The sequence below is a fragment of the Rhinoderma darwinii genome, chromosome 3 (genome assembly GCF_050947455.1).
Source record: "Rhinoderma darwinii isolate aRhiDar2 chromosome 3, aRhiDar2.hap1, whole genome shotgun sequence".
In the NCBI taxonomy this organism is placed as follows: domain Eukaryota; kingdom Metazoa; phylum Chordata; class Amphibia; order Anura; family Rhinodermatidae; genus Rhinoderma; species Rhinoderma darwinii.
Genome location: NC_134689.1, coordinates 314,953,576 through 314,975,983, shown reverse-complemented (window position 1 = coordinate 314,975,983; position 22,408 = coordinate 314,953,576). Strand labels below are relative to the sequence as shown.

The following is a 22,408-nucleotide window of genomic DNA, read 5'->3' as shown; positions in this document are numbered from 1 at the left end:
CTCTGGGAGATCTAAGTGATTTTAGACCTTCCGACGCACAGCCTTACATTCTCTTGATCTTAAAGTTGCTGCTAACATGAACAGTTAAAGGGAAAAAAAAATGGATCAGATCTATTTATACACCATATATTTTCTTTACTTCTCCCCATATAAATAGGGTTGATGTGAGGGTTTGTCACTGTATTGTAAAATGCTACTAAATCAGGATTTTAAAGGGTATCCCGTACACCCCCTGAAACAATCACTCACACATTTGCTATACTGTCAAATCTCTGAAAATAAGACAGATTTCTTCTTTTATATTTGACAACATTCATGTCTGCTCTGAAAACTTTTCTCCTAATGCTTCAATAATTTGCACTTAGTATTAACATTGTAGAAAAGTGTGCAGAGTGCAAGCTAACAAATTGACTGATGCTGCCTTTGACAAATATAAGTAAAAATAACATTTGCAATATATTGCTTACACTGTGTAAAAAGTATTCTATGGTTTGCTAGAGCACCATGTTCAAATCACATCCTATCATAAGGGTTGGCTGGCTACAGTAGCGGGACTGTCTAGGAAAAAGGCAAAAGCAAACAATTATTCCTTATGCCTTATTAAAATAGGACCAGTTATGTCTGTTTTAGCGAATACTTGCATTCTCCGTAAATCAAAAACAACAACTATTCTACGTTGTGCCTCTGTTATTTCTACTGGAAATATATGATTAATTGACAAATCCACGTTACCATTACCCTTGCTAGGGTAAGGGGGTGTCTTTACACACTCGGACACCATCCAATTTGACGTCAGACTGTTGGTACACACCCAGGCGGACTGCTTATAGTCTATAAACATCGGACAGGTCCACATATAACTACTTTGCGGCTACAAAGGAAATATGCAGCTGCAGGAAGGCAAAGTCGGCTGTTTCTGCATCTGACATCACTACGGCTATTCTATTACCATCTCTGCCTTCCTAATCGTAAAATACGCAGCTCCGTTAGTGCCACATAGTAAATAGCATTGTCATGTATATGTAAGTCACATCATGTCATGACAAAAAACTTGAGGACAGCATCCGTATGGCCAAAGTAAAAAAGTGTTTATTAACACATCCCCATATCAATAGTGCTACGTTTTGACCCCATAGGAGTCTTTATCAAGCAGGGGATCACTGGACTTGGAATTTGCATCTAGCTGAATTTGAGTAGCTATATTCCGATCAAGTGAGTGCCGTGGATAACTAGTCTATCATTTATCATGTCATGACAAATCACGTGATTGTCAGGAGTTCTTAATGGGCTAGAGCTACTCAGTTTTAGCAGAACCAGATTAACTCTAAAATGTAAAGAACAGGGTGTAATGTCACAGCCCTAATTACAGGACTAAAACTGGAAAGTAAACATAAGGTTGCTTATAAGATCCAATCCATAACGCTAACCAGACAATCCATTTAAATATTTAATTTATAGAAAGACTAGGGTTAATTACCCAGGAATAAAAATGTATCCAAGCAGGTTTCATGGTATAAGGTAGAGAACCCAAAGAAAAGCTACAGGAACAGTGAGAACATATCAACTACCCTTGAGCCACCATGTTGTCATTATCTGGACTAGAACACCATATCAGATGAAGGAATGCAATTGGTTCAGAATTCTTGTATATATTGTGATTGGTCAATCTTCTGGGCAGTATTATGTTACAGAATTTTATAAGACAAGTGAAACCATTATTAAATTTAATTAAAAAGCAAACATTCATTGCTTCCCCCCTTATTTTTGGTGGCACTTACTTTTTCATCGTCCTCATCATCTTCACCAATATCCATTCCTTCCTGCAAAAGACAGATGGTCATCAATTCACCAAGCTATCATACATATAAGAATATGAGAGATTGTCCAAGCTGTGGGCATTACATAGCGCAGCTACGTGGAAAGTGCACTAATGGGCACAAGCAAGTTTATTAACCAGTTAGTGACCACCCATAGGTGTTTTTACGTTGGTCACTAACTGGATTTATTCTGATGCAGTAGCCGCTTTATGGTGATGCATCAGAATAAAACAGTGCCGTCGGGAGGAGGACAAGCTCCCTGCGCTCAGATACTTTGAATGTGATGATGGAAATACTTAAAAAATTGCTTAGTCATTAAAGCGTAAAATACCTTCGGCATTAAGGGGTTAGAGAGGTTGTGAAGGCTTAGAAAAAAATGGCTGCTTTACTCCAAAAACAGCACCATACCTTTTTATGGGCTGTGTCTTGAATTGCGGCTCAGCTCTATTAAAGTGAATGGAGCGGAGAGGCAATGCCACACACAACCTGTGGACAGGTGTGGCGCTGTTTTTGGAAGTAAGCAGTCATGTTTTCCTAATCCTGCACAGCTCCTTTAAAGATCAGCAGTCTTTTCTGAAAACTCAAAAAAAAGCCATTTTATTGTATACACACCCATTGAGTGTTTTCAATGACTGCCAATGAGGTAAAAGATTTACATTTAGTATTGGAAGTAGTTATTTGTTGAAATGATGTTAAGAAAACCAATGCAACCTTTAGACATAAAAGGATTAGAGGTGAGCAATCATATTACTCCCTCAAGGAAGTCTCGTGCCTAGAGACCGGTTTTATAAGATAATGAGACTACTGCCATGGGATAAACACAATCACGTTTTGTCTCCTGAAGGTAAAGCATGTGTATTTTCTTACTACAACTGAAATGAAAGCATAGGACAAAAATCAATACTCTTCTCTGCTTACCAGGTTGTCCTGAGTGTTGACCTTCCCAGTCGTGATCATGGTAAAGTTGTAAGCGAAGAGAAGGAGAAGAAACAAAGGTATCATGTAAAGCTCCAGATTCCAGAGGGTCACAACAAATATCTACAATGAAAGACAGAATGAAAGACATAAGGACACAGGGGACTCACTTCAATGAATCCTATAGGATGGCGTATTGATAGGCAACATAGGAAAGGATCAGGTTTGTACTGAAAGATCAACCATAAAGGATCGGGCTCAATCGTTCATGAAGAACAAAGTGTCTCAGATGGGATACTAAAAAAAATATTGAACTTACTTAGTTATACCACATATAGGAGTCAAACAGCAACCATCATAGTTAGTTATTAATCTTGCCAAATTTCTATCCATCATAGTCTTCCATTCCTCTTTCAACTGCCACATTATATCAGAATATGTCAATTCCATTTCATTAAAAAAAAACAAAAAAAAAAACAAAACACTATAGTGGAGGTTATTACTATATCGGAAGGTATCAACCAGAGTTGTCGGCCATTGATATGACAGATTTTAACAGAAGGAGTTGCCGTGTTTTATAGATCCCTTTTGTTCCAGATACAGGAGAGGGTCCAGGAACACAGATTAGTGTGATCTTCTCACAGATATCTGACCTATTACACAATTTTGGGACTAGATTTCCCCTTTAAAGGAATATTCCCAAATTCTGCGTCCAGAGGCCGTCTCACCAGGCAGAATGGGCGTTAGGTGCCACCATTCTCTATATAGACGCGGGTCCCAGTGCTAGGAGCTGCATCCATCAGACGTATATGGCATATTCTGTGGTTGTGACAAATGTCAAAGTTGGGACTACGCCTTTAAGTGTTGAAAGTTTCCATTAACAAGACTTCTGAACACAGTCCCTGAAAGTAAATCTTGGCGATCACTGCCGAAAACCGGTTTCATTTTTGCTCACATAGCAACATCCATTTATCAGTCTCTCATGGCAAGCTTTGTTTAAAAATCTCAAATGTACAGTATATGAATCTTGTTCCGAAGAGCTGAATATATTAATGCAGCAGTGTAAATAAACAGATCTGTTCCCAAAATCCTCTTTCAGACATCTTACTAGGAAGAACCTAGAGGACAACCTCGCACATGGGATGGAAATGCTGCGGATTAGTGCACGGAAAATTCACAAAAGATTACAGTACCAGCCATGTGATTGAGATTTGAATAAATGTAATCGACATGCTGCAAAACATTTTACACGTGGAAATCAGAGCATACGGCGGATTTTCACATCTCCAGCATGCTCATTCTGTTTTGGATGTTCACAGCAGATTTCACTCTTTTCAATGTAAAAGGGGTTAAATCCTCAGCAAAAGCTGCACTTAACAGGTGCAGATTTTGCTGCTGATTCATGTGGTAAAATCAGCAACAAATATGCCATGTATGGGTACCTAAGGCCCTCTGCACATGTTGCGGATTTGTTGCAATTTTGCATCTGGATCTGCGGGTGGAAAATTTGCAGCAACAGACTGTTGCAGTCATGAGGGTGAGATGAAAAAAACTCATCCACATGCAACTTAACACTTATGGCCCATTAGGCTAATTAGCTTAAAGACCTGTCACTAGGTCATCTAAGTTGAACTAGTTAACTAATCTGAATAGTGCTGTCTCCATGATTCCAGAATGGTTTTTCCTTTTTCCCTGGACCCCCCCCCCCCCCATTCCAGAGATACGGTCCACTGTTCTGTTGGCTCCCTATATGCCAATTTGCTGTAGTTAAACAACGGGGTGGAGCTAAGTTCCATGCCTCAGATCCTGACCAATCAGTGCGAGCCAGGTTGAGGGTAGTTCACGCCCTGTTGGCCAACTACAGCAAAATAGCATACAAGGAGCAAACAAAACATTGGGCCACCTCTCTGGAATGAGGGGGTCCAGGAAAATATATATATAAAAAAAAAAAAAAAAAAAAACAGCTCTAGAATCAGGGAGACCGCACTATACAGGACAGTAAACAGGTTAAACTTATATGACCTAGTGACAGGTTCACTTTAAGTGTTGAAACTAATCTCTTGCAGGATTCGTCAAACATGGCTATAGTCTTCTAGAAAGAGTGCCACACCAGTCTATTGATTGGGTCTGGTGTTGGAGCTTGGCTCCATTGAAGTGAATGGGTCTGAGCAGCAATACCACACACATTCTATGGACAGGTGTGATACGTTTTTCTAATCATAGACAACCCATTTATGGTTACGTGTGTGGGCCTTCAGGTAAAGGGCGGTGGCCACAAATACACCGTCTGCAATTTCTAACAATATATCACTGGGATCATTCTTTTACACGAAGAATAAAACTCAAACTATAACCCTTATATCAACTAGGATAAGAAAAATTATAGATTGTAAATATAGAACTGGATCTCCTTTCAGATATTTCTGGCTCTACCTCGGAGTTATTTTGTAGGGACATTGACTTTGCCTGAAAGACCTGCTAGTCTTATTACACAAGACTGTTCAACATATTCTGTACAAGTAAACTGTTCCAACTCTGCAAGTTGAAAGCAAGGGCAACAGAGAAGATATCCCAAGTGTTTTAGTAATTAAACGAATATGCATAATGAACCATATGCCCAAAGGGCTTATTCTTCATGAAGGCCAGATTTTTGTTTGAATTTTTAATTTTTATATACAGATGAAACACCCAGACTATTAGAATACTATGCTGCTAAAGATTTCTTCCCATTTCACAGTATGAATATGGTTCATTTGTGTGCTTCCGACCTATGTTTTATTTATCCGTGAATGGAGCAGTGGAAACTATTCAAAAGAAAAAAAGAAAGATTTTGGAAAAAAGTGAATTGTTCTGAAGTGTGAATGCATCAGCCTAGCTTTCAGATGTAAATCCAGCAATCATACAGTACCACATTTATCTTTCATATCTGTAAACCACACAAGAACATGCAATGTACTCAAGAATATTCATGTATACGGATGCAGAGGTAACAGTCGTACCAAGGCCGTGGAACCTAAGGGGACCCTATTTGAGAACACTGTAAACATTATTAAAAGTTGTGTGATGGTTGGGGGGACCTGTTACAGACTGCACCGGGGCCCAGGTGCTTCAAGTTACACCACTCCACGTACACACTGCAGTGAATTACGGGTGCCAGACAGTCTGAAATAGCTGCTATACGCTATAGTACAGATAGGACAAGAGTGAGCTAGAGTATATTTCAGCTAAATTATTGTAGATAAAAATAAAATGGACATAAAACTTATGTGATCGTGTAGAAGACTGGTGTGTTTTCTAGTACTCCAGTAATCTTGGTAACGTTGTACTTTTAATCAGATGATTGCCACATTGACAATGAAGATGGACACAAAACGCAGGAGAATTATGGAGTACACATGGTATCCGATTACAGTGTAGCACAAATTTCACTTCCTATTCATTGTTCAAAATATAAAATATCTGCCCGAAAGCCACACATTTTTTAAATATATATATATATATATATATATATATATATATATAATCTTCAACCAAAAGGTACTGTACATAGGATTATGAATAGTCATGTACTTTTAGTTTAGCAAAAAGCTTAATGACGACGAATTCAATTAAACAAAACCGCAAAAAAATATATATAAATTGGCCATTAATGCCAAAACCATCAATGAACTAAACCTGCCCCTAAAGAATTGGTTTTTACTAACAGAGTATAAATCAGATTGTCACCAGGACCCCATACATTAGAGCCCAGATCAGCAACATTGGCATATATGGTTCATGCTGTGGCTTCAGATGGGCAGGGAGTAGGGGAGAATTCATTCAGCATGTGCCATGAGTGATGTCCATCTCTACTACTGATGCCTGCCGAATTGTTCAAGCCTTGAAGCTAGTAAGTATTTTTTTCACTGGGGTAAAACTTTTCAATCTGTCTTGATGAAAGGTCATAAAAGTTTAAAGAAAAAAAAAAAAAAAAGGGCGTCATTGGACAACCCCTTTAAGACAAAATATTTACCAGATAATAGTGGATAGTAAACATGAACTAGGACAACTCTAGAACTACTGTCCACATAATTTTATACACACAAGAGAACACGCCATTGCGGTTATCCCCGTTTTTATTCTATGGACATAACAGGAGATACTTGGAAGGATGCATGTGAAGGAGATCCATAGATTCCGACAGCCAGACATTTCTCGGCAGACAATTTTGAGAAGACATTGACAAGAAGTCTCACCTTTGTCAACTTTTCCAAATCAATGACCGGAGCAATTAGACAAGGGGTGTAATCTTGGCTGAGTGCATTAACACTCTTTGACCTCCCAAACAATAGATTAGGCCTCAGACTTGCAATGCTTCCCTCAGGCTTTCAAGTAGGCGGTTATCTTGTTAAAATGAGCTACGCAGAGCTATACGACATGTATCTTTCTTATGAAAGTGCTGAAGTAGACTAATTCCTTGCTTTGGACAATGGAGTGGATTTATCTCCATTAGTCTGCATAGCCATGCATCCGAGAGTTTGCTCTCATAGTAGAGACAAACGTTAACATCCCGGCAGAGTGCAGCAATAAAGAGCGTGTGTTACAGAACCAGCATGGTTAACAGCTTCATTCATAATATCTGCATTGCAGTGTGACCAAAGGTCTGCACACACTATTACCACAATTATCATTGATTTGTGCAGTAATTCCTCCCAGATGCATTACAATGCAGAAACAAAGCCCAAGGGCCTAGATTATTTTTGGGAAGTGAAATATAGAACATGCATCTCATAGCAGCCCACCTTCTACCCACTACAACACAACATAATGTAATATTTATAAGGATCATTCCACTTTTAAGTAAGCTATGACACATCAGCTAAGATCTACAGAGAATATTGAATTACTTTGTAGACATCCCATTTATAAAAAAATAATAATTCCCCATTCAGGTTTAAAAATGCAGCATTCAGAATTAGCGTTTATTCAGACGAACGTATAATCACACACGTCGCACGGACCTATGTTAGTCAATGGGGCCGTTCAGACAGTCCGTGATTTTCACGCAGCGTATGTCCCCCTGCGTAAAACTCACGACATGTCCTGTATTTGCCTGTTTTTCGCGCATCACTCACCCACTGAAGTCAATGGGTGCGTGAAAACCGCGCACGGCACACAGACGCACTTCCGTGTGCCGCGCGTGATATGCGCTACAGTAGTCAAAACTATGAATGAAAACAGAAAAGCACCACGTGCAAACATACAGAGTGTCATAATGATGGCGGCTGCGCGAAAATCACGCAGCCACGCATCATATGCTGATGACACACGGACCTTTTGTGCGCGCAAAACGCACATGCTCGTGTGAACCCGGCCTTAGTCTGTATTCTAGTTTCCAAAACGCAGTGCATTGTAGGAGCTCTCGTGAGAGTTACACAGTGGCCGGGTTACAGAGGCTCCATACTGGCAATTTTACCTGTATTTCAGCGTCTGTGTTATTGGAGCAGCACCTGGACCCACTGCAGTTATAATGAACCGAACTTATCATTAGCGGATCTATGGTGATCTAAGCTCGGTTCAGGAAAACCACAGGAGGTCTGGGTATTGCGCTTGTATTAAGGATGCTAAAACGTGGCCGACAAGTGATCTAAGTTCCCTTAATTAGAACCGTGGATGGTCTGGTTGTTATGGGCATAATAAGGATGCTAAACTGCAGTCACAGTATGGCTTCGCTTAGTCACATATCTGACAATGGAGTGGACATAAACTTCTGTCTGTATCGAAGAGCAACCAGCGGGATTTTGAAAACCGCTATGAAAATGAATGGAAAAATATATATATTAAATAGACCAGTATAAAAACAGCAAGTGTGTGTTCATAAGAGCTACAGTATGTTTTAGATGAACCATAAGGAAACACGGTTTAAATCAGTTAGCCTTGGTTTTCCAGAGATTGATAGTCACATACATAAACCAGTTCAAGCGGTTTCTTTCAGGATAAATTTACCACAGATTATATGCCCGTGTAAGGGTATGTTCACACGGCGGGGGTCCGTAACGGCTGAAATTACGGGGATGTTTCAGCCTGAAAACATCCCCGTAATTTCAGCCGTACCGGCATGTGCAGGCGCTTGAACGCCGCGTCAATTACGGCCGTAATTAGCGCTGCTATTCATTGGAGTCAATGAATAGCGGCTCCAATTACGGCCAAAGAAGTGACAGGTCACTTCTTCTACGCGGGCGTCTATTTACGCGCCGTCATTTGACAGCGGCGCGTAAATATACGCCTCGTGTGAACAGACAAACGTCTGCCCATTGCTTTCAATGGGCAGATGTTTGTCAGCGCTATTGAGGCGCTATTTTCGGGCGTAATTCGGGGCAAAAACGCCCGATTTACGTCCGTAGATAGGCCGTGTGAACATACCCTAAACCCTTTCACTGCGCATCATTATCAACCACCCCCCCCCCACCAATGTGACAGGATTCGTGCTCTCTACCCTTTAGTTGGACACTAGACCCAAAAGACCCCTTAAACGTGACAATAAAGGCCCTTTTATACCGGCCGATAAGCGGCCGGTGCAGCTAGCGCAGATCAACAAGACATCGTTGATAGACGCTCGCTTGCTCCTGTCACAAGGAGCTATGAATGGGGACGAACACTCGTTACTCCGATCACTCATCCCCATCCATTATCATGTCGGCAGCGCCTCTCCCTGTTTACACAGGGAGATGTGCTGCCGACAACGGTAAGATTTTACTTTTTAAAACAATACGACCAGCAGATTATCGAGCGTTTGCTCGTTCATCTGCTGATCGTTCCCCTGTTTACACAGGGCAATTATCGGCAACGAGTAAAAGATTATAGTTGTCGGCAGCACATCTCCGACATGATAATAATGTATGAGGACATATGTAGGAGGATAATAATGTATGGGGACGAGTGATCGGAGTAACGACTGCTCGTCCTCATCCATAGCTCCGTGTGACAGGAGCAAGCGAGCGCAGATTAACAATGTCTCGATTGGCGCTCGCTGCACCAGCCAAAATCGGCCGGTGTAAAAGGGCCTTTACATAGACAGTAGGGGGCAGCAACTGCAAAAAGATTAACGCCTCATACACACGACTATGCGTGCCGGCCGAATCCCATCAGTGATCCGAGAAAAGATAGAACATGTCATATCTTTCCTCGGATCATTTTTCACGAACCCGATTCACCCGCTAAAGTGAATGGGTCCGTGAAGACTATCGGGTGCCATTCGGATGCGGTCAAAAACGTGTGCATGAGTAGTAATGATAAAATACTGTATTTTCTTACTGTTTGGATAAACAATCTGTTTAACAAATGTTAATATAAATCTGTAAATACTTTTATGTGCACAGACACTATTTTCAATGGAATGGACTTTTTTTCCAAGGTTAATCTAGAAATTCTGTTGTTAAAAAGTTAAGACCATAAATGAAAACATTTATCACAAAGACGACAAATTCTGTGCAGAAGCGTGACAGGTCATGTAATAAATGCATTACAACGGATATTGCTATAGGATATTAATAGAATGGTTAACATAAATTGATATTAAAATGTCCCTGAATCTCCACACTTGGCAGCAAAGCTAGCGCACTCTCCACCTGGCATAGGGCATGCCAGAGGCATAATGCATTCGCCAAACCACCCTTCACTGCATTCTTTGAATAGGAACAGGTTGTTTTTTTTTACTTTTTTGGTGGTTTGTTTTGCTGGTATGTAATAAAGATCCACTGATGTTCAGGCTTCCTCATGAAAAAGCTTACTGACTTGTGAGTTAGGGAGGATCCCTATGGCAATAGTGTCCTGGGCTAGATTTCTTTCAGTCAGAAAAACACTTGTCAATATATTTGAATGACAAATACTGTATTTTTAACCCCATAAGCATGGCCTTCCACTAAACGTATTTTTAATATTGCACAGCCTAGTTAGAAGAACACCTGGCAGGATACTACAGTTCTGGAACATATTGCTTTAGAAATAATACCATCTCCGTGCCCAGACTGATCCAATATAAACGAACATAGCTTTAGGACAGCAGCACCTTGGTAACACCGACACACTGTAAAATCCATGTACATCCTGAAGTGCTTTTAAGATTAGGAACCTGCTAAAAAACCATGAAGTACAGCAAGTAAAAAATCAAAATGACATGTGTAGAAACAAACTCTATTGCTGAGAGTTTGGTGCCATCTACTGGACACTTTAAAATATGACAATGTGAAGTATCTATACGGTTTATCAATAAAAGTGCATGCTCTTGGGGACTTGTATACAAGGAAATTGCTGATAATGCATCTATTAAACACAGGAAAAATGGGAGATGTGCCAAGGGGAAGCAGGTTCTTCCTCCTCTTCCTCTACAAGCAGTAGTACTGTCATTTATGCTGCCATTCGAGTTGTGGAAAGTATTTTATAAGATTGCTTACAATACACTTCCCCAACATTATAAAAGTGGCCCCAAGCACAACATTTTGTTGGGCTTTTCACACAGCCATTAAGAAAATGCATTCACGCTTGCCACGGCCACTCAGTGACATTGTTTAAATAAACTGGTGGCCCTAAGACAAATTTAAAGTTCGATGCTGCGTACAGAAACTTTAAGATATACTGCTCATAATGGAGTTTAACAAGTATTGTCAGTTTTCCTATATACGTGACCACGTATCCATCACTTCGTATACATTAGGGCTATAAGTACTTCACTTTACCACGTTAACGACGTCTAAACTTATATACCGTACATCTTCAATGACATTAAAATATGCTAGACCGGGTTTGTTTGTAGTCTGTAACCATGGAAACAAGTCTCCCTACGAGATGTAGACACAATTGCAGGTATTCCTGATTAAAAATCACTTACTAATTGGATACCTTTTTCATTTTACATACACACAAAAAAAAAAAAAGTAGGAGCAATAAACCACAGTTTGAGAGTCATCGAATCATAAGGGGAGCAGATTGCTTTCCACTGTATGGATCTAGATATAATACATACCAATACTTGAATGTCTGCCCCTCCCCCCCCCCCGTCATATTCTACAAGGGGGATTCTTGACCATCTACTTCATTTAGCTGCCCTCCAGTCTGTAGGGGGTACTCGTGTGTTAATGACCGGGGTTCTAGAGGGTATTGTGGTATTAAAAACAGCCAATCAATTCCAGTACATTAAGAGCACACACTTGAGCACTCAAAAATACTTTATAGTAGCACAAACTAGAATTAGAATAAGGCTTTATAAAGATCTGTCACCAGCTTGTTGATGTGTCCGGTCTTTTATAGACCATAAAGCCTCCAAAACGGGACTGTTGGGGACAAACTCACAATGAATGTCACTGATGGAGGGCTGATAATTTTTGTGGCATGTTTGGGGGCAGAGCATTTTACAAAGTGATAGATGTCATGTTGCTTGGTCTGAATATCCTAAATCTATTTCTACAAGTCAATCAACTAAATAGGAGATGATGAAAGCTTTACTATGTTCTCTTATTAATAAGACGTTTATCTGCAATATTACAAAGTACATTTTAAGTGGGTAGAGTCAGAAATAGACCTCTTCCCCTGGAGAAACCAGTTGGAGAGAACGGTTATTTACTTGCTGTGATCAATGAAATGTGTTCATTAATTGAACCAAATTTCTTTTTCCATAAATCAATCCAGATTGGTCTCAAATTTCAATCAACAAGTATATAATTACCGCAAGTCAAACAATTCTCTAAAAGCGTATTATTTCTGACGGATGGAAAAAAAATATTACTGCAGCTTTCTCTGAAGAAATAGGAGCATAAATAACTAGGGCAAGTTTAAAGGCAACCCAAAATCCTAAAGTTCATGGGTCACTCTGGATAATGAAGTGTAAATCTTTCCTTTGGTGGCTACTAGTGATGGAATCGCATGGCTGCTCGTAACATTGATAAGGAATTCAGTCCAATGTACATAGATTCAATGCCAGAACTCAAGATGATATTTATACAATTTCAAAATCATAGTAACGTTGATGCCAGATAACACAGTATAACTGCATGAAAGTCATCAAATAGAGAGGATGAACCTATATTAATGAATTTAATTTTTTTTTTAACATGTAGTGCCCTTAAAACACCCATAGCACCAAATTACAGTTGCGACAACCGAAAGGGGTTATCTTCTGCTAGATAATGGAGGTCCATGATTGTTTAAGAGCCTGGGCCAAGCCCGAGGATTCTCTGGTAGGCAAGTATCACCCAGATCAAAAAGCAGGATGTAAATACTACACTACAGCATAGAATACTTCATCTGCATCTGGCACATCAGACAACTGCAGTCGCCTCTAGATTAGAAGTGAGGCAAACTCCTGCCTAAAGAAAGCAAGTTCTGAAAGAATATACTTAAATGGACACACAATTTTCAAACACAAATCCACGGCAATGTATAAAATCTTTGCTTCTTTATTTCAACATTTAAAACATCCACGGCATTACCAAGGAACACAGGTTTCGCTTACGCGTTTCGGATAAACATCCTTAGTCAGCTATTTATCCGAAACGCGTAAGCGAAACCGGTGTTCCTTGGTAATGCCGTGGATGTTTTAAATGTTGTAATAAAGAAGCAAAGATTTTATACATTGCCGTGGATATGTATCGCTGGAATTTCTCCCTCTATCCCGGTGTGTGTCCAGCTGTGGACTTATCCGTGCCTGATACTGCGATGTGTTAATTGTGGATCGGTGGTTTGTCTGGAGGTGAGCTGGCTATTTCCCTTGTTGGTGCTAAAATACATCCCTAGTTACAGAGCAGAGAAGACAGACTGCAGTTAGTAAGGGTGTGTCAATCCACAGTCTGGCCACAGAAGTCTATGGAAAGGGGATGGGGAAGCAGGGAGCAGACAGACACATTGCCCATACAAGACTATGTAGAGAAAAGGGTGAGAGAGACGCGCTGTCCATAGTAGTCCGGAGAGGCAAGCAGGAAGCAAAAGCACAGAGGAGACACAGAAACGCTGCCTATAGAAGTCTTTGGAGAGGGGAGGTGTGAGCAGGAGGAGGGAGCAGGAGTAGAGAAACACAGGCTACTTGTAAGATTTTTTATGTCTCCCCCAGTGCTGCATTCTTACCGCTGTACAATCTACTCCACGCTGCTGCAGCTATATATGTTATAGATAAAGATGAGAGCAGGATTCTCCTCTTAGGTGTGCTGTGTATAGAAGATCTGATTGCAGTTAGACTCCACCCAAAAGCTTAGGAAAAAAACAAGAATTAGAGATAGCAGAGGGGAAAATTTCTGCTCATCTCCAATACATGTTTCACAAAGACAATAGACTGAAGAAAATATTCCCAGATTTAGCCCTACTCTCATATAGTCACTAAATTTAAAGAAATCTCCTTGTCAGACGTGCCCTCATCTCCATCAGGGAATGGCCCTTTCTCTTGTAACATTAAAAAAAAAATTGCAAGACCTGTACACACAGCTTACCAAGAAATAGTTCACATACCCAACACACAACGTGACTAGAAAATCACTGACATTTTCCCCATATATATGCTCTAATGTGGTGTACAAGGTGCCCTAATAGAGAAATCTTTATCTGGGAGACTAAGCTGAAACTATAGTCCAGGACAGACACTAAATACGGAAGAACCTGTAGAAACACATGGGCAAACACTTCTCTGGACCAGGACACAGAATGACCAATTTTTTATTTATTTTTTAAAAGTGTTTTTCTTAGGCTATGTTCACATCACGTTTTTGCCTACATGTGACTTATACGTCGGGAAAAGCTTCCGATGTATACATTAAACGTAGGCTGTACCGGATTCTTTAGACCCCTTAACACTGCGTTTTAGCTTCACCTTTGTCGAACATGTTGGAAAAGCTCCCAGCGCATACGTCAAGTGTACCCATAGGTAAGAGTGTTGCTTTGGCATCTGTTGGAGTTATACATTGGGTATACTGTTTTTCTAGATCGGATAGAATAGTGTAGTCCTCAATTCTATTCTGAGTCCCCCAGCAAATAAACATCGGATTCTATGGGTGACGTATGCCACTGTATAGCATTTGTCTCAGGCATCCGTTTAATGGATATGTCATGGGCTTTTCACAATATTTTCCATTAAAACGAATACGATTGTAGCCAATGGGTGCCAAGTGCGTTAAACGGATGCCCAACAGCGGCATCCGTCATCCATAGGCTATAATGAAATCTATTTAATAGATATGTCATGGAAAGTTCATGACCTATCTGTTAAATGGATAAAATTATAGTCTATAGGTAACGTATGCCAATGCTAGGCATCTCTTTAATAAACCAGTCATCCATTGGTTATAACTGCATCTATTTGAAGGATAGGTCATGAGAACCTATTAAAAAGCTCATGTGGAAACCATACAGTGACATCTGTCTCCCAGAGACCATCATGGTAAAAAAAAAATCTTGACTATACCAGCCAGATGAAAGCAAGGAGGTCACTCTTTTGAACTCTGTTTGACAATGGAGCCCTATGAACACATTTAGCTTGTACACTAGGAGATTTCCCGACATAGTGGACGAAACGGGATGTGAACAGAGTCTTACAATTATCTTTTAATATTCAAAGAGAGAGGAAAGTCTGGGAATTCACACTAAGAACATTCCATTTATAAGGACACAAACTAACCTCTGGATTTATGAGCCATATTTGCAGCTTATCATCTGTATTGCCATGTGTGTGGCGTGTGTGCGCGTGGCGTGTGCATGTTTGAGAACAGCTTACAGGGTCCTCCTTAATTGCTTTCTCTCCTTTCCAGCAGTATGCCAGGCACAGACTGTACCGGTAACTGCAGTCACACTGTGTAATGGGAAGGAAAGTAAAGCCTGGACAAAAAGCCAGACCTGCTGCTGATCAGAACAGATCAGATAAGGCAGCTAAAATTATTAGTTTTTTGCAGAATTATTGCAGTTGTAAGAGTCACCTGGGGTGGGTATAATTATAGGCTTCTGCTCAGAAAACGCCCAACCCCAAAAAAGACAGTAAAAAGGTACTTGCGGTTTGCCAAGTTCAGGCAGACAATGTAGAATACACACCACCCGAAGAGAGCCCACAAGGATCAGCCAGTGAGACGAATAAAAACAACAACTTACAAACAAAAACAACAATAAAGCCTGGGACAGCACAAAATATGCCAACATTTAATTAGCAGGAAATGGCACTTTCTTCCCAAATCACCAAAAAAGGCAGAGATATCACGGGTTAAATTCCGAATTCTCCTAAAATATCCAGAAGTAAAGCCATGATAATATACAGGACATATACCCATGGCAGGAACCATTCACACTATGCCACACCGGTGAGCCCAAGCTGGACTGCAAAACTCACTGGCACTAGGTTATATATTTTGCACTAGGATCACTTTGCTGTATCCACCATACATGTTTTTTGATACAGAACATTAAATTGTTATTATTCCAAGCCTTAAGATTAAAGCATAGCCACAAACATCACAAATCTCGGTATAAAAATAGTTCTGACAGCCAAAGCCAACCACATACTGTGCAACCACATAAGCCGCTAAATTCTAGTAAGTACAGCAAGTCTCCCATGAAATAATCTGAATAGTTTAAAAAAACGGAAATATTGGATGACCGTATACCTTCTGCTCTTCAGTGACTCACACCAACACACAGGTGGTCTGAGACATTCATTCAATATCTAAAGGCCTCTCACCCCAAAAAAAATATTTAAGAAAAAAACAAAAAAAAAAAAACAGCATGAAAATGTTGAAATACATTGGTGTGAGGCCTCCCTGAGCTGAGCTCCTACCAGATCAATACCTCAGAGTACGGCACTATAAAATTCCTTCATTACATAAAGTGTGAATTTGAACTGCGAGAAAAAATGTTTTACTTAAGTTTTTAATGTCTTTAAGATGTTAAAGTTTACTCATGAGATAAGAACTTTTGCTTTAAAGTGGTTTGGGAGGAAAATGCTTTGCCGTGGTCTCAGCTGTATAAACACACATTTTTTTTCTGTTGGGACTAATCGAAAAAAATTATTTTTAGGTATTTGAATAGAAATGCTGCGTATAGAGCAATAATTAAATAGCATTACAGTGAAGTAAAAAAAAAAAAATATGGATATGGAGATTCTTGTTGCAGTGTAGGTTTTGGCTCAACACACACTTAACCCTTAATGACCGGGCCTGAAAACACCTTAATGACCAGCTAAATATTTCTGGTTTTGCCTCTCTGCCTTTCAGCAGCCATAACCTTTTTATTTTTTCATTGACGTGGCTGTATGAGGCCTAGTTTTATGCGAGAGAAATTGTATTTTTTCTCCCCCACAGTTTGAGGGGGGGGGGGGGGGGTAAAACATTTTTTTTTACGGGGTGAATATAGAAAAAAGCGATTCTCGACATTGTTTTTCTTGTTTATTTTTTTATCCCGTTCACGTTTCACGCTAAATAACCCGTTAGATTAATTCTTCAGGTTATTACGGTCGTGGAGATACCTAATATGTGTAGGTTTTTTGTTTTTATTTAGTGTAGGGGCAATAAAATTTATTTTATGCAAAATAATGACTTATTTCTTTATTTTTTTGTTGCTTTTTTTTTTTTTAATCCCATTAAGGGATAACTTTATATAGAACTATTTTTTACTTGTAATGTATTAGCCTACTCCTGTATGCTATTATATTACACTGTGTCACTATGACACAGACTGCAGATCGGGCAGCACATCGTTTGCCCAAACAGCCTGCAAATGGAACAGACAGCCCAGCTTCTGTGAGTATGGATTAAACTTGGCGTGGAGCAATCTTTTTGCAGAGGGTGTTGCACTATGTGTCTTCCTTTTTCCATCTATTAGAGACATAAGATCCTTTTCCTACCAGGAGTTCTTTGAATGTGGAGGGAGACGATAAGGAGCTCGGTGGAACTACAAGGATAAGAATTACCATCCACACCCTCATTGGATTGCGGACTGTCCACTGCATTTTTCTGGGAGAGAGTCCATACTGAATGATATTGGACTGTTACCAGTGCAGTCTGAGCGGTAAACTTCACTGTACTTTATATAGCTTAAAAAACTTGGCCAGGGTCTTATAGCTGCCCTTATTAAAAGCTCGGTCTACTGAAAGCCTTACCTTCACTAGGTAGGGAGTTAAGAATATATTATAAAAATGCAGTTAAGTACAAGCCAGACATTCTCTGGAACATGCAAGACATTTATAAAAACAAAAAACACGCAGTGACGTAGGAGAGGAGTATTTATGATCACACTTTTCAGGCTGGAGCTAGGCAAATGTTTTGTGGTTCAGCAGGCTCAGTCTAGTTCATCTGGATACTTTGAGAGGGATGTACATACAACTTTCATGTGACTTTCTTGCAGCAAAATATGAAGACAGGTGGGGTATAAATGAAAAGGGACATTGAGTGACATTTACCAATATCTGTTGAGATGTTCTGGCTCATAAGTCAAGCTTATGCTATTAACCCCTTCCCTCTGAAGCCATTTTTCGGATTTTCACTTTTGTTTTTTCCTCCCCACCTTCCAAAAGCCATAACTTTTATTTTTCCATCAATATTGCCATATGAGGGCATGTTTTTTGCGGGACGAGTTGTAGATTTTCACAGCACCATTTTTTGTACCGTATAATATAGTGGGAAAAGAGAAAAAAAGATATATGGGTTGGAATAGGAAAAAAACAGCGATTCCTCAACCTTTTGGGTGGTTTTGTTTTTACGGCGCTCACGGTACGGTAAAAACGGCATGTTAACTTTAGTCTGCGGGTCAATACGATTACAGCGATGCCAAATTTATATAGTTTTTTTATGTTTTACTACTTTTAGAAGGAAAAAAAAAGATTGTTAAAAATAAAATTTGAGTTTTGTCACCACATTCGGAGAGCCATAACTTTTTTAGTTTTCCGTAGATTTAGCGGTGAGAGGGCTTATTTTTTTGCGAGGCGACCTGTAGTTTATATTGGTACCGTTTTGGCGTATGTGAGATTTTTTGATCACTTTTTATTTCATTTTTTGTGGGAGATGAAGGGACCAAAAAAAAACAGCAATTCTGATGTTTTTATTTTTTTACGGCGTTCACCGTGCGGACTAAGTAATGATATATTGTAATAGTTCAGACTTTTACGGACACGTCGATACCAATCGTTAGCTTTTTATTATTTTTCATTGTGATTGAGGGAAAATGGGAAGAAGGTTTTTATTTTGAGCTTTTACTATGTATTTATACTTATATATTGCAGTATATCGTGATTCTGAGGCAGGGCTTCATAGGAGTACAAAGGTGGCAGACCTGGGGGACTTTAACAGGCCCCCAGGCTGTCATGCCAATCAACGGCACCCCCCGATCATGCCGCGAGGGGGCCATTGGGATGTCACAGGGGGGCGCCCCCGTTTTTAGTAATTTAAATGCCGCGATCGCTATTGACCACGGCATTTGACGGGTAACACACAGCCGACACACTCACTCTATGGAGCGGGCACAGCCCGTGAGCCCGCTCCATATTCCCCCACCCGGCGTGCACCACATATATAAGGTGGATGTCGGGAAGGGGTTAACGTCTTTGGCAAGACAACCCCTTTAAAAAAAAAAAAAGGGCAAATGACTCGAAATGTGGCTCCAGATATCCGGTGAATAAATGTTTTATTCCCGTGCAATGTGTGAAATCTTACTAGGCATTTTTGTAATAAAAACTCGTTTGAAAAAACAAGCAAAGGAAAACATGTTGGACAGAACGACGGCAAGACAACTGTATGCACTGAAATAAAAAATTAAGCTTACCAAAAACGCTATTAAACTTCGTTTCGTAGACTCCCACTGAAAGCAGCTCTTAATGAAACGCATTGTGTTCCAGATTGCCATAGTGATTTTTTTGACACGGTAAACATTCCTGGATAAGATCTAGTAAAAAGGATAAATGGATGAGAAAGCTGGAAATCCGTTGCTCCTTTTAGAACACTGCGAGAAATACAAAGCGTTCTTAAAGAAAGTGACTGACAGTAGAAACGGGTCAAAAAACACATTAGACTTGAGACTAGCAGAATTTTCATAATTTTTTTCCATGCAGTCAAGATCAGCATCACTGATTTTTATTTATTTCACATACAGTTTTTTTTAGCCAAATACAGGAGCGAATACAACAGAGGAGATTTAGAACGCTTTGTTTTTTTAAGCCAAATCAAGTGGATCCTAAATAAATGAAAAGTATAAAAGCAGACAAAAAACACCCAACTGTATGAAATTGGCCTTCGAACTGTTTCTTAAGAAACACATACCCCAAGAAAAATTCCTTTTATTACTTCTGTGCAAAACTGCACAAACCAAATGTACAAACAGCAATCATTGTTAGAACATCTGGTTTTGCATGCCACAGTTTTTCTACTTTTCAGTTATTGGGGATAGCTCTCCTCTAGAAGAAATAAAGCGGTCTCTCCAGTGCCACTTAGGCTAGGGATCACACACACTGTTTTGATGCTTTTTCACTCAGGTTTTTTTTAGCCAAACACAGAAGTGTATACAAAAAAAAAACGGAGATGCAGCTGTCTTTTCTTTATACCTTACGTTCCTTTTCGATCCACTTCTGGCATTGGCTCAAAAAAAAAAAAAAAAAACTAAGCCAAAAACTGCCCTAAAATCGGTATCAAAACAGTGTGTGTGATGCTGGCCTAATAGGCGCCTTCTTTCTGGAGGAGAGCTATTTTGAATACTTCTTTCCAGAGAGAATTAGGGTATGTTCACACGACCTATTTTCAGCCGTTTTGCGGCTAAAAATGCGGGGGCTGAACGCCTCCAAGCATTTGCCCATTGATTTCAATGGGTAAAACGGCGTTCCGTTCCCACAGGGTGTTTATTGCGCGTCCGTTTTTAATAACGGTGCGTAAAAAAAGCCCTGTAAAAAAGCGCATGTCACTTCTTGAGCTGTTTTTCATTGGGTCAATAGAAAAAACAGCTCCAAAGACAGCTGTAAAAAACACATAAAAAAACGCTTGATGCATTAAAAAAAAACGGCTGAATATCAGAGCCTGTTTTCCCTTGAAACCAACTCCGTATTTTCAGCCGTTTTTTGTTAAGCGTGTGAACATAGCCTTACCCTAAAGACTCCCTACCAGCAGGATATCCGCATGGAGAATTAGTAGCTACTAATGCTCCCTGCACACGTTACATATTTATTGTGGAATTTCCATCTTGATTTTCCGTGCAAAAAGGACTCAGCGTTTTCGCAACACATCTTGACATGCTGCAGATTCATGATCCGCACTGCAGATCAATTTCAGCATGTATGGATGAGATTTGTACATATCTCACCCACTTTGCTGCTAATGTAAACGCTGCAGAATATCAGAATTTGGATGGAAATTCGACATTAAATGTGCAACATGTACAAAACCTAGGCGTTAAGGGGGATAAAAAAAAAACAAACAAAAAACTTTTAGGGACAGGGCATATTGCCATTTTAAAAAGTCCCGGCCAGTTTTGAATATCTTGTGCACTACAATGTAGTATTCCCCAATAGCTTCAATGACGATAAACTGAAGAATACAAATCTGCTTTTCTAGAACCCCCCTTCAGAACCACTTTTGGCACGTGAACCCTATGGCGGGATTCACATGACCGGGTCGTTCCCGAGCCCGAGTGTCGGCCGGTAAAATCGGCCATTTTGCCCGGCCGGTTTGCATTAAGTTTTGCATCCGTGCCGGGCCGGGCAGATCCGGACAGTGACATCAGCGGCAACTCCTGAAGGGGAATCCCCATGTGTTCGGGGATTCCGCTTCAGGAGTTTCCCCTGATGTCACTGCCCAAATATGGACAGAGACATCAAGCGCTCTGTCCAGGAGCGGATTCCCCGAAAACACGGGCATTCCGCTCCTTCAAGGAGCTAAAGTGCGGCTAGCACATAGAGCGGGGAGATACCTCCCCACTCTGCTATAGTGGTGTCACTACAGTAGTAGCAGCCGCAGCAGCTGCAGCTGCTAGCGGCACCATCGAAGGTGTCGCCGGGCCAGGGTGCTTTTCAAGCAGGGGAAGGGAGCCAGCGCATCGCTCCATTCCACCTGCTGTACACCCCGGCCCTGCCACACAGTGTACAGCGATGCCATTCGTCAGAATGGCATCAACTCCTCCTCCTCCTCCTCCTCCTCACATGCACTCTGCGCTGTGAGGAGGAGGAGATAGAGCGCAAGCTCCAGAAAACCCGGCCATCACTCGGGACACATCCCGGTGATGGCCGTGTATTACCCGGCCCCATAGACTTCTATAGGAGCCGGGCGGCCGGGTACCCGGGCGGAGATAGAGCATGTCCTATTTTTTGACGGCCGGTTTTCCCGGCTGTCAAAAAAATTGGTCGTGTGAATAGCTCCATTAGGGGTCTATTATTCCTAATGCAGCCGGGTGCCGGCCGATTTATGAACGGCCGGCACCCGGCCGGGAAACCCTGCCGTGTGAATGAGGCCTTAGTACAGAATTTAGCTGCTGCTAAACGTATGTGGAAGACCTTAACATTCGTTAAAAGGGGAAAATGTTGCAGTTTTAATAACGTCATTGCACACCAAGCAGTGTGACTGCCAAGTCTATGTAATGCGCTGCTGGTGCCTCAGGATAAACCCATGTAGACAGAATTAAACCCGTGGATTGCTGGTTGTGCACAAATAATCTACAGAAGTGGAATATGAATATATAGACTGTTTAGTTAATTTTAAAAGGTG

At 40.5% G+C, this 22,408-nt stretch overlaps 1 protein-coding gene across 4 annotated transcripts in view; it reads right to left on the bottom strand.

Annotated features, from left to right (window-relative positions):
- Positions 1–22,408, bottom strand: part of MCTP2 (multiple C2 and transmembrane domain containing 2) — a 193,728-nt gene that overhangs the window by 23,162 nt on the left and 148,158 nt on the right. For all 4 annotated transcript variants that reach the window (XM_075858224.1, XM_075858225.1, XM_075858227.1 and 1 more), the window contains 3 exons: positions 19,488–19,607; positions 2,736–2,855; positions 1,779–1,820 (listed from right to left, as the gene is read on the bottom strand). In XM_075858224.1, coding sequence (XP_075714339.1) covers positions 1,779–1,820; positions 2,736–2,855; positions 19,488–19,607 — 282 coding nt within the window. The remainder of the gene's footprint in view (positions 1–1,778; positions 1,821–2,735; positions 2,856–19,487; positions 19,608–22,408) is intronic.